The sequence below is a fragment of the Talpa europaea genome, assembly GCF_964194135.1.
Source record: "Talpa europaea genome assembly, chromosome: 2".
Lineage (NCBI taxonomy): Eukaryota > Metazoa > Chordata > Mammalia > Eulipotyphla > Talpidae > Talpa > Talpa europaea.
In genome coordinates, this window is record NC_140068.1 from 112,503,000 (window position 1) to 112,515,787 (window position 12,788).

At 50.9% G+C, this 12,788-nt stretch overlaps 1 protein-coding gene across 1 annotated transcript in view; it reads left to right on the forward strand.

The window, feature by feature from the left end:
• Positions 1-3,602: 3,602 nt before the first annotated feature.
• The window catches only part of LOC311188272 (class I histocompatibility antigen, Gogo-OKO alpha chain-like), a gene marked incomplete at both ends in the record, with an annotated part of 91,009 nt that continues 81,823 nt past the window's right edge, over positions 3,603-12,788 (forward strand). Inside the window, 2 exons of the mRNA XM_084259412.1 lie at positions 3,603-3,785; positions 9,285-9,359. Coding sequence (XP_084115538.1) covers positions 3,603-3,785; positions 9,285-9,359 — 258 coding nt within the window. The remainder of the gene's footprint in view (positions 3,786-9,284; positions 9,360-12,788) is intronic.

The following is a 12,788-nucleotide window of genomic DNA, read 5'->3' on the forward strand; positions in this document are numbered from 1 at the left end:
AAAGCATGGGCCTCCCCTGGTGGCACAGCGGTTGAGTGCTAGGCTGCGAAGCTGCCCGCAACCTCTGCAGCGCCGGTTCGATCCCTGGCCACCAGCGAGGGTCTCACATGGTGCCACAGAACTCACCTGTTGTGCCCGCTGCTCCCCTCAGCAGTGTATTTCGTCACTCTGCCTATTCTGTTCTCTGCTCTGGCTCTGGTGAATTCTCTTACCCTTCCGTACTTCTGACTGTACCCAGGGCTTGTATAAATAAATAAATAAATCTTTTAAAAAAAAAAAAAAAGCAAATAGCAAATACATCTACCAAGTTGCTCAGGATAGAAAGTTTGGCAGCATCTTTAATTTCTGTCTTTCCCTCACTTTCTATATCCATCTAAATCAGCCCTATTAGCTACATCCTAAGCGAAGTACCACTCTGACCCACACCTCTCTCTTTGTCTACTGTAAGTTTCTCGGTTGTTTTCCCTGTTGCATTATTGTTCTCCTACAATCTAGTTTCCCCAATGCAAAGAGATTTTTCTCAAACACAAATTATTCAATTCACTCCACTCACCAACACCTCTCTCCATTTTCACAATTAGCATGAAGTTCAGGCCATCACCCTGAATTAGGAAGTTCTGAGTAACTAGTTTCTGTGAATATCTTTGACCTTGTCTCACAATTCTTTCTCCTTTGTCCACATGAAACACTGACCTCCTTTTTCTTACTGCAGGGTGATTCAGTCATTTCTGCCTCTCTGTGCTCCCCTCTGCAATTGTGCTTTCTCCCAAACTTTGCTGTATGCATCCTGGTCTGTAAATAGAGTTCATATTGTCATTTATTGAAGTCTTATAATTTCCATTAAAGAATAATGTTTTCATAGCTTTACAGATACATACATTTTATTAAAAATATCCTGAAGGGTTTCATATTTTGATGTTATCCTAAATGGCATTGAAAATTCAATTGGTTTGTTTCGAGCCTTTGTACAGATCCAATCACCATTTGTTATTTCTCTGTTGGATATTTTAACTTATTTATATTGCTTTTATTCCCTGCCACTGAAAAGTCAGTTTTATCACAACAATCTCAACAATCTCTCTATATCTTGATCACTAGAACACTATCAATTCTACAAAAGTACAATGTAGTTTCTCAATAATTAGTCATTGTTTCTTTTGAGTGAATATCATATATAGGTAACCTTGGAAAAAGTAATTAACCTCTCTAAATCTCCTTCCTCAGATATTAATATATTTGTAAGTGCACATATTGATGTATGTAATATATATAGAATTAAAACAATGATACTTATACTTCCTGATATTTATCACTATGAAATCACTTTATTTTGGCTGAAGTGTTAAAAGCAACCTAAAAAACAAAGTATTCTGAATTCCCTAACATTTTTGTTTAGTTTTTAAGCACATTGGTATTGTTTATGACATATTGGATTTGTTAGTATATTCCTTCTCAAAGGAACTTTTGTGCATATAGTATTATTATTTAATGTTATTTTTCTACTAAACTAGACTCCATGACACAATTATAACCCCCCAAAAAGAAAGACAGGTTGAAAAAGAATCCTGAAATTACCTCTTGAAAATTTTAGAATTTAAAACTTACTAGTTCATTGCAACAGTAGTAACTGTGCCTCCTTTTTTTTTTTTAATTTTTTTAAAGATGTATTTTATTTACACAAGCACCGGGGTACAGGCCAGATGCGCGGGAGGGTGAGAGGATTCCCCAGAGACAGAGCCGGGAACAGAACAGGCAGACTGACTGAAATCCACTGCTGAGGGGAGCAGCGGGCGCCGCAGGAGGGGTCTGCGCGCCACGTGGGCCCCTCGCGGGCGAGGCAGAGGCTGTGGACAGCTCCCCAGCGCGCGCCCAACCGCCTGCACTCCCTGTTTGCTGTTCTCTCCACAGTATGAGCGCGACAGTAAAGCATCTGCACAAGGCGGGGCCAGGATGGGGACGCCTGGAAAAGCCAAAACCCAGGCCGGGATTGCTCAGGACAGATGAAAGGGCCTCTCGGGCATTCCAAGGGTTGTCGTTAAGCGGCAGCTTTTTCGTTAAGGCTGAGAAACCGCTGGCGGTTCCCTCTGCCAATGGCTGTGGCCTCTGGCTCTGACGCCACAAAGAGCCCTTGTGACGGCACCGGCACCGCCTCCATCAGGCCCGCCCGGACTGCGCCTGTGTCCTCAGGAGCCGGGAAGCTTTGGACAGTGACCTGTGCACTCCGGACGCCGACAGAGAGAGTGAGAGCGTGTTTTGGGGTATTTGGTTTTCTTTGGGTTTATTTATTGGTTTATTTATTTAATTATTTGTTTCGGCTATTTATTTTAGTTATTTTATTTTTCTTTCTTTGTTTTTTTCCTTTTTTTTTGTATTTTCTTATAGTTTTTTTTCTTTTTTCTTTTATTTCTTTGTTTTTTATTTTCCTTTATTGTTTTCTTATTGGCTTTTATTTCTTTCTTTATTTTCTTTGTTTCTTCAGTTTTTAGTTTTATGATTTTTATTTTTCGAGTGGTCTCCCCCATTTTCCCTTCTGTTCTTGTTTCGTTGTTTGTGCTTTCTTCCACTTTATCGTTTCTCTGGGTTTTTATTTTGATTTGTTTGTTTGTTTTTCCAGTTTTTAGTTTCTAATTGTGGTTTGTTCTGTTGTTTGTTCTATTGGTCTTTGTTGTTTTGTTTTATTCTTAAATTTAGTGGTTAGTTTTAAATTAGTTTGTTTTTAATCATATTTTTACATTTACATCTCATTTGTTATTTTTTGTTTGTGTTGTTTCATTTATTTGTAGTGTAGTTAGTATTGCTAGTAAGTTGAGTGAGGTTAGTATTGTTGGTAGAGTTAAGATAGCATTGTTAGTATTTAGTGAGGTTAGTGAATACTTTCTGAGTACTATTAATACTAGATTAATATTCCATTTGTTAATATCTTAGGAGAGTCAGCTGTCAGCGGAGGCAGCACAAGGGCTGGGAGCATAGTCAGGGCTGGTGAGGGTAGTCAGCATAGTCAAGTGCACAGGCGCTATGTCCCAGGGACGTCAAGGGCAAAGCTACCTGGCGCTGCGGGAGCTGGGGCGGGGCTCCCACACCAAGGTGACGCTGGCGGTGCACATGCTCATGGGCACGAAGGTGCTCATCAGGGGCGTCCTTAAGTCCGAGCTGCCCGACCTCCGCCTCCTGGCCCGCGAGATGGGGTGCATGAAGGCCCTTCACCACCCGAACATCATGGAGCTCTTCCAGGTGGTGGACACTGGGCCGGAGCTGCAGCTCGTCAAGGAGTACGTGCAGGGGGAGGACCTGCAGCACTCCCTGGACAGGCGTGGGCGCCTGGGCGAGCGCGAGGCCCGCCCGCTCTTTCAGCAGATCCTCGCGGCCCTCAGCCACTGCCATGCCAAAGGCATCGCACACAGGGATGTGAGACCCAAGAACATTCTGCTGACCCGAGAGGGAAAAGTCAAGCAGGCGGACTTTGGGCTCAGCATCCAGGCCTTCAACAGGGCGCTGAGCACGTGCTGCTGTCGCCCAGAATACAGGGCCCCCAGGTCTACCTTGGCCAGCGCTACAATGTCCCCAAGGTGGACGTGTGGAGCCTGGGTGTCATTCTCTACAGAATGCTGACCGGCAAACTGCCCTTCAGGGCACCCCACCTCCCTGTGGTCAGGGTGCGCGTCCTGGGCGCGTACCTCCAGCTGCCCGACTGCCTCACGGAACAGAGCCAGGACCTGCTGGCCAAAATGCAGGAACGGGACCCCTGGAGGCGTCGGCCCCTGGAGTGCATCCAGCAGCACGCCTGGGTAGCAGAAACGAGCAAGGGACTCCTGCCCTTCAGCGAGCCCTCGCTCAGCCCCCAGGACCCGGCCATAATCAAAGCTATGGAGCGCCTGGGCTATGAGAGGCAGGAAATTCGGGAGGCCATTGACGCTGACAAGTAAGACGAAGTCATGGCCACCTACCTGATCCTCTGCTCCAGAAAGCAGGAGCGGGAGGAGGATTATGAGGAGGAAGGGGAGGAGTGGCCCAGGCGCGTCACCTTCCGGGTGCCAAAGCGTGTCACCTTCCGGGAGCCCGGTGACCCCGATTACAAGGACAGCCTCCCGCAGTCTGAGGTTTCGGGGAATACCCCAAGGCCGGGTATCCTGCGAAAGCAGGAAGTCCAAAAGAGGGGAAAGGAAGCCACCCCGGGCAAAAGGGTCATCTCCGCAGGAGTCTCTGAGCTGGAGGACGCCCAGAAGCACACCACCGCCGCAGGGCCAGGCTCCCTGTTGGAGGACGCCCCGAAGGGCAGACCCTCTGCGCTAGGCCCGGTGCTGGAGGACGCCTGGGGGGACACCAGCACCTCTGTGGCCAGACCCCAGCAGGAGAACACCAGGGAGCACAGCAGCACCTTGGTGTCAGTCCTCCAGTTGGAGGACGCTGGGGAGCATGGCAGCACCACTGAGACGGGCCCCCAGCTGGACAGGGACCAGGAAAGCAGGGCCAACATGATCTGTCCAGCTCCCCAGCCCTCCAGCACCACCCTATAACCTCCCCCAAGAAGTGGCTGGACTTCCAGTGCAGTGGCCCCTTCAGCAATCATCAGGGCCAGAGACAGAGTATTAGATATTATCCTAGAATTTGTTGCTGCTGTGCAGCATTGGAATTGCAGAGCAACAAAGACTAAAAATAGCACCACACCAGACAAAAGCCTCCCCACCCCCAAAGCACAACCACTCAGTGCCCATGGTGAACAGGAGTACACCAGGGAAGGTTGAGGCTCTGGAGAGGCTCAGGGACTGGGTCCGGTCACAGGAGCCAGGAGGAGCATGAGACCCATGGAACTGCAGCACAGAAATCTGGGCAAAACCGATGTCCCTGGAGCACAGATGTCCCTGTAGCAGAGCAGGTGAAGGGCCAGGAGGGCCACAGAACTGGTGAACCATCTGGAGGGGAGCAGAGCAGGTGAGTGGTGGGGTGTGGAGGGGCTGCAGAGAGCTGAGCAGGTACAGGGCCCCTGGAGGTTTATGAGGCTGTGTGGGTGGCCGCAGGGTCAGAGGCCCCAGGGCCAGAGGCAGGAAACCCTGGACCTCTCTCCCCCATCATAGGCTCAGTTCCCTGAGAACCATACTGCCCCCTTGCTGGGAGAGACCTGCTGCTCTATCTTGGGCACAGGGATGGCATAGAGGATGCAGGAGCTCTTGCAAAGGCTTGGGCCCAGGTGGTAAAACGTGCAGATTGCAAGGAACAGATAGAGAAGGTCTCTAGCTCCCCTTAAGAAAGACTCGGGACCAGTATATTAGAATCCAAACAGGAGTCTTCAAGGTGGACAGAGTTTATTCACAGAACAGCCCTATTCCACATGACCTGCTCAGCTGGAAAATCTGCACATCTTCCTACACCAGGAAGCCCTAGGCTATGATCAATCTCAGTCCCGCAGTGAGCATTGTCACCTCAAACTTTTGCAGCTTGGGATTCTTACACAGTGTCAGCCCAGCTGGAATTTCCCCTTTTAAAAATTCTCTCCAGAAGGCCACCCACCCCTCCTCCTCCCTGGATTCAAACCCTGCAGGGTGACCTTAGCCAAATTGGAAACGTTAATATCGCCCAACAGATGCAGGCTTTGGACACCATTCTCTGCCAAGTAAATCACTGGGGACAGGAATGAAAAGCTACAGGGGCTATCTACCTTAAATTTGTGTTTATTCATCATTGTTTAGATGGTGTTCAATTTCCTTCTAAAAGTAAGGTTTTGCTAAGTCTGGTAAATGCAAGTGAGGTGAGGTATGTGTGTTTGAAAAAAGAAATGTATGGAAGAGGGATATTCTGAAGGGCCTTAAGATTATGTAAAGCCGGATGGGTAAAATGAAATGGCATTAGAATGAAAGCAAGCAAAAGAAAGTGTTGAAGGTCTGAGAGAGAGATTTTGGTGAAAAATCGTGTGTACTCAGGTGCCTCCCCCTCCTCCAACACATTCATGGGCTTGCTCATCTGACCAGCAAAGCCCCCTCTGATCAATATTTCGTCAGCCGAAGCTGGGGCCAGGACATCATGGATCCTGCCCCTAGTAGGCCCAGTGATCATGATTATGCTTTTCTTTGTTTCTGCACCCTGTTTGCTCTGCTTTATCCAGGCAAAGCTCTCTGACATGAGCCTTCGCTCTCCCAGACCCGGGAAAGCCATTCCTGTAATTGACAGATGAGCAACAGGGCATTGCTCTAGGGGTTCTGGGCCAACCTGGGCCAGTCCAGTGACCAATTGCTTATTTCTCTAAACAAATGGATCCCACAGTAAGAGGATGGCAGCCCTGCCTGAGCGCACTTGTGGCAGCTGCTCGTCTCGCTAGACAGGCCTTAAAACCCACACTGGGCCAACCTGTAGATGTTAGTTCTCCACATAGGCTCCAGGACCTGCTCATTCACCAGGCTCTCTCCCCTCCATCACCCTCTTGTCTGTTAGATTTCTACTCTCTTTGTCAAAGAGCCTCTCATCTCCCTCTCCCAATCCTCGACTCTCCATCCTGCTAGGTCTCACGGGTGTTCCACTCCCTAACGCAGATAACACCCTCTTCTTACTATGGTGGACACCATCACCAGTCAGACAATGGGCCTGCCTTTATCTCAAAGATTACTCCACAGGTCTCCTCCCTGGGCATCACCTGGAAACTACACATTCCCTCCCAACCGCAATCTTCTGGTAAGGTAGAACGGGTAAATGGTCTGACCAGAGACCACCTAACCAAACTCTCCACTGAGCTGTGGAAATCCTGCATGGAGCTGCTCCCACTGGCTTTAATGCACCTCTGAGCCACCCCTTGTGGCCCCTTGTTCCTGATCCCCCTTGAACGGATGTGTGGCAGACCTCCTCTTACTAACCATGAGCTCCCCGTCCAACCTACGCTGTTGGCTGGATATTTTTCATACTTCTCTTTGCTCAGACAGCTGCTCCAAGAACACGCACACCGTTGTCTGCCACAACCTGTGCCTCCGTCCCCTGATGCACCTGTCAACCTGCTGTGTCCTGGAGACCAGGTTCTTCTGAAAGCCATCACTCCAAAACCACTTCCACCAAAGTGGATGGGTCCACACACGGTCATCCTGACTACACCAACGGCTGTCAAGGTCTTGGGCAACACGTCCTGGCATCAGCTTTGCAGGGTCAAACCGGTCCCTGTGGACAAGCAGTATGTATGCGAGTGCTGGGCCCAACTCGGTTACACATCACTGCGCCCCTGGTCCAGGTTCCACTCAGCCTACAGAGCAGAGGCCCTCTGACTCTCCCTCCTCTGTTTCTAATCCCATCACTTCAAGCCACTTCCAGTTCTTCTGTCTATGCCTGGATATTCCTATCAACACAGCCTCAGGCAAGGTATTAGCACTCACAGGGCCTCTGATCCTAACCTTATTTTTTCTTTTTGCCCCATGCTTACTGCATTTCATCCAACACCTGATCCAAGACCCGCCCCGTAGCACCTTTCACCAACTCCTCCACCCATATCCTCACGTCCATGCAAAGACCTTCTCATAACCAGGCCTGAGCCCCCACCCCGGTCTTCGCCCCCGTCCAGCAGGAAGTAGCCAAAGAAAGAACCGTCGCCCCTTTTCCTATCAACAAAAGGCTGGTATGAAAGGTCGATGCAGGGGCCAGGAATGGGGAAGCCCACATACAAACAAGATGGCCTGAAACCAGTACCCCTGATTCCATCAAACCGAAACTGAAGCCATAAGCAGAAGAAAACAACTCGTCTCCACAAAAAAACAGCTTTGTTCCCCCTAAGCCTGTTTCCCCCGCTACCAACCCAGTTTTCCTGCCTAACCTCTCCTCACCCTATGAAATGACATCTCCCCCCACAACGGGCGTGACTTCAGGGACACCCCACCTTGGGTCAGCAAAGCTCGCCTGGGGGCACAATGAGTTTTCCCTTCCTTTGAGAAAGTTTAGCCTGGCTCCCCTTTTCTTTGCCACGCCAAACCTTTCATCTTGGTGCCTGAAACCTGGAAGGCTGTGTTCCCTGGCGCTGGGGCCGTCTCCCCGTCCCTGGGACTCTCCTCTCCATTGCAGACGCCTCACATCCACCACCAGCCTTGATCCTTGGGGTGAGTCGCCTGTTGACCCTCCTTCCTGGGAGGCCCTCACCCCTCGTTACCTGGCTCTTCTCCTCACCCCCATCCTGGTTGACTGTTCCATAAACCGCAGGCCTATGCCAGCCGACCCCCATTGTTCCTGGTTCTGATTTGGGGACGCCCGTCCAGTCCAGGTGTCCCAGTCCAGGGGACAACCGAGCGGTGGGGACGTCCCCTTCGCTCACCTGCCCCCATTCCAAAGGCCAGGACCAGGTCGTGTGTTGCTGCGATTCGGGGTCTGGGCCCCCAAAGTTCAGATCAGGTCGTGGGACGCTCTGGTCCTGAGTCTGTACCCCCATTCGTTGGGGAGAGGAGCTGACTTAACCAGGAGTCCACAAATTCCAAGCCGAGCCCGGCCACCTCTCTGGGACGCCTTCTCTCAAATCGCAATCCTCTGGGACTCAGGCCAGATCTGCACCTCAGTGTCTCATCTTCTGCAACACTGCACGGCCTCAGTGACCATTGGAGAATGGCTCTCACTGGCCGGGACATGGCACTTTCCATTTCATGGTCCTTACAGACCTAAACAGTCTCTGTCACCGCAATGGAACATGGTCAGAGATTCCCTCATGTCCAGACTTGCTTTCTCATGCGCTCCTGTCCCTCCCTCCTGAAAACCAGTTCTACTTCCCAAGTCTCGAGACTCTTCTCACTCTTCACCCTCTCCAGACCCCTCTTCTGCGTTCTCTGATCCTCTAGATGTTCAGTCTTCACCTCCTTCAGCTCTCCAGGCCTGCCCCCACTTCCACCTCCCAGCCAGCACACCTGCTCTCAAAATCGTCCTCTTTGTCCCCTTAGGGAGGTTGCGGGGACCGAAGGAGCAGGTGGAGTCCACGATCCTTTCCCTCTGTCTGATCTCTCCCAGATTGAAAAGCGTCTCAGCTCTTTCATTAATGACCCCACTACTTACACCAAAGAATTTTGTTATCTTACCCAAGGTTACGCCTAAGGTTACACCTATAACCTTTGGTGTCATGATTACTCGTTATCCTCTCTTCCACCCTGGCCTCTAATCACAGAGAATGTGTTTTTCAGTCTGCTCAAGGCCACACAGATCAGGTCCACTTCACTGACACAACCATACCCCCAGGCCCTGAAGCAGGTCCCCGCCAGGAGCCTGGCTGGGAATCCCAGACTGACACTGACGCGGGTCGCAGGGGCAGGGCTCGCTGAGACGCTTCATCCCCTGCCTCTTAGCCGGGCTCCAAGCAGCAGCCGGGCTCCAAGGCGGTTAATTTTGACAAGCTGTGGGAGATCACCCAGTTCCACCCTGTATGGAGGAGGACGGGGACTACAAACAGCGATGAAGAGCATGTGGCTGCTAGATCCGTTCATAAACCTACCCGGGATGGGTTGGTTGCATTGTAACTGGCTTAGAGGGCAGGACAGTTCAAAGCAGGACGGCTCTACGCAGACGAAACCCTTTGGAACCTGGGGAGGGGTTGCCAGGTGGCCAGCCACGAGCAGATGGTGCTCGGTGGCCAACCTCCTCGCCCTGTGGGCACCTCCCCAGGAATGGCCAGAGGTAGATGGATCCCCGGGGCAGTTGGAACAGGCCCTGTATGAAATAGAAGAAACCCTGAGTGGATGCAGTGCCCGCAAGGTGACAGGATCCGTGGGATGGGTGTTTCTCACAGCTCTGCGACTGTCCAGGCAGAAAGAACAATCTAGAGTCCAGCGAGTATGGGAAGAGATGAGGGAAGAGATGCGGAAACTGCAACAATGTTTGAGGATTCTGGAGGGAGAAGTTCGGAGAAACCAACCCACCATTCTGGAGATGCCAGACTCCCGCTCAGAAAGGAAGGAGAGGGAGGCTGGCCCTTTGCCCGAATTGCAGCCGGTCGTGGGAAACCAACCTGCTACTCCAGAGATGCCAGACCCCTCCTCAGGACAGGAGGAGAGGGAGGCTGGCCCTTTGCCCGAGTCCCAACTGGCGATGACAGAATTTACTTCCTATCAAACATACACTCAGGCGGAACTGGTAGACTTGGGCAAACAGTTTCCACCAGAAACCAGGGGAACCCTTGGCAGCCTGGCTGCTACATTTGTGGGGCCTGGGGCTGGATGGGATTATTTGCACGGCACAAGTGATGGAGAGACTGGCCTCCATGGCTTTACACCCGTCCTTGAGACAGAGGCTACAGAACAGCCAGTGGTATGGCCAGGGCGACCACACCCTCCAGGAATGGATAATGGCTGCCATACGGACAGTCTGGCTGATACAGGAGACGTGCCGGACACAGTAAGTGGATGGCAGATGTACGCCGAGCTGGTACAGGTCCTTTGGGAATTGGGGATGCAGCAGGCCATGTTTAATGTGAATTCCCGTGGTCCTGATGATGAGCGTTTCACAGCAGTGATGAGAGACTTGGTATTAAAAATGTCCCCTCATCCTCATTTGGATCCCTCATGGCAGTTGTAGCACCCCATGTGAGTCGTCAGCTACACGACGTCACAACAGTGATAGCCAGCTTGGCCGAAGTTGAGAGCCGGTGCTCTCAAAGTCAGATGGGAATATGGGTAGTTGTTGAAAAGTCAAAAGGAATGCCAAGGAGGGAAAGGAAGCCTCTTGGCATCACAGAACTTATTAAAGTCACCCATAACCAAATGTGGACAGATTTAGTGAGAGCAGGTGTAGATAGCAGAAAATACATGCACAGCCCAATCTATATTTGTTGGAATTATGGCAGCAGCTGCAAGAAGACCAGAGGTTCATGCCCATGAGAAGGACTGCTGCTCAGGGGGAGCCTGGAAGCTCAAGGCCTCAGGCACACGCCCTGTGCCTGCAACACACTTGCTGCCAACCCCATCCTCAGGTGATGGCCTGATCGCTTTCAAATAGGGTGAGGGCCAAGGAACCTGTCCACAGGGGATGGGCGGGGACCGGAGGCCACATGTGGAGCTTGCCATTCACTGGTCCCCAACTAACATGCAAAGGGTTTTAGCTCTGGCAGACACAGGAGCAGAATGTACTCTGCTCTATGGAAATCTAGAAAGATTTCACGGGTCTACTTGTATTGATGGCTATGGAGGCCAGAGTGTCAAGGTGACAGCAGTGAGACTATCTCTGGGGATTGGGCGATTACCCCACAAAAGAGTATAAAGTATATGTATCGCCCATCCTGGAGTACATCCTGGGGGTGGGTGTACTACGTGGCTTATGGCTAGAGACCACAGCCAGAGAGTTTCACCTTAGAGTGCATGTGGTAAAGGCAGTGGTGAGAGGACACGCTAAGCATCTGCCCACAAAACTGCCAGTCCCTAGGCGAGTGACTCATACCAAGCAATATCGGTTGCCCGGAGGCTACAAGGAAATTATGGGCACAATATCAGAACTGGAGAAAACGGGCATTGTGCGTACTTCCCACGGCCCCGACAATTCACTGGTGTGGCCAGTGAAGAAGCCCGATGGCTCTTAGCGCATGACAGTAGATTATCATGAGTTAAATAAGCTAGTTCCCACCTTGCATGCTGCAGTGCCTTCAGCAGCTGATTTGGTGGATCATCTGCTGGTGCCAATGAATGTCTTTTGCCACTAGGTTGGTTCCTCGCCTGGACTAACTTGTGTTCTGTTCTCTTTTGTTGTTATAGTGTGATGTACACTATTCACTTTTGTGGGCCATGGCTGCATTGTTTATGTTTGCTAAGAAACAAAATTGTCTATATGTAGATGGTCTGGCAGAAAACCCTGAGGGAGTGGATTGTAGGGTAAGTTAAAAAGCATCAGGCTTTTCTGCCCTCCCGCCATTAGGAGAGATGACGGATCCCTGCGGGCCTGAACGCAGGCCTGATGGAGTAGGGCGTAGGGTGGGGGTGCGGTGTCGAGGGTGGAGGAGAGCAGTGGAGTGTGCGGAGGAGAACGGCAACTACAAACAATGGTGAGGAGCATGTGGCTTCTAGAACCATTCATAAACCCACCCGGAATGGATTGGTTGCGTTAAAGCGGGGTCCTGGGGTTCACTCTGGGAAAGGTGTCAGTGCTCCCCTGTCAGTGGTACGTGGCGAGTTTCCCAGGCGAGTTTCTCCACAAGACAGAGACAGTAGTTATATTTAAAGACCAGGTTTATTAGAGAAAGGGAAAGGGGCAGGTTTTGCTGAGAGAGGCCTGCATGGTTGTAGGCGGGCAGCCTTGACAGGTCATAGGCGGGCAGGAAGCTGCTGCCCTGCAGAGGGAGAGAGTTGGTAAGAAGAGGAACCTACACAGTCCCAGGTGGGCAGAGAGAGTGCTGCCCCGAGCCAGTGCAGAGACTTTACAGACACAGTCCTCTTCTGTTTGGGGGAGTCACTCCTTGTGAGCCGTCAGTTGATTGCTGATTTTGGATAACCACGCAGAATCCAAGAGGGACTGGAGATACCAGGATGGGGAGTGGAGATTCCAGGATGGGCCCAATCTCCAAATCTTTCCCCTCAGGTCTGTGCTCCACTCCCTAGAGCATCTGATCCTGCTTGGGTCTCATGCCTTGTGATAAGGCCCTGGTTCCTAAGGGTCACGACCTCTACAGCTGAGTTAATGGTCATGCAATTTCCCTCTATCCCTACCTCCTTGTGAGTCAGGTTCTGGTGTTAGGGCACCTCCTTTCCAGTCTTTCTATTCTGTCTGCCATTAAGGCATTCCTATTATATTTTGTGAGGAGGGGAAGTTGGGTCCCGAATGCTGGGTGAGTACAGAGTAAGTGGCTCCTATAGCAATCAGAAAATTAA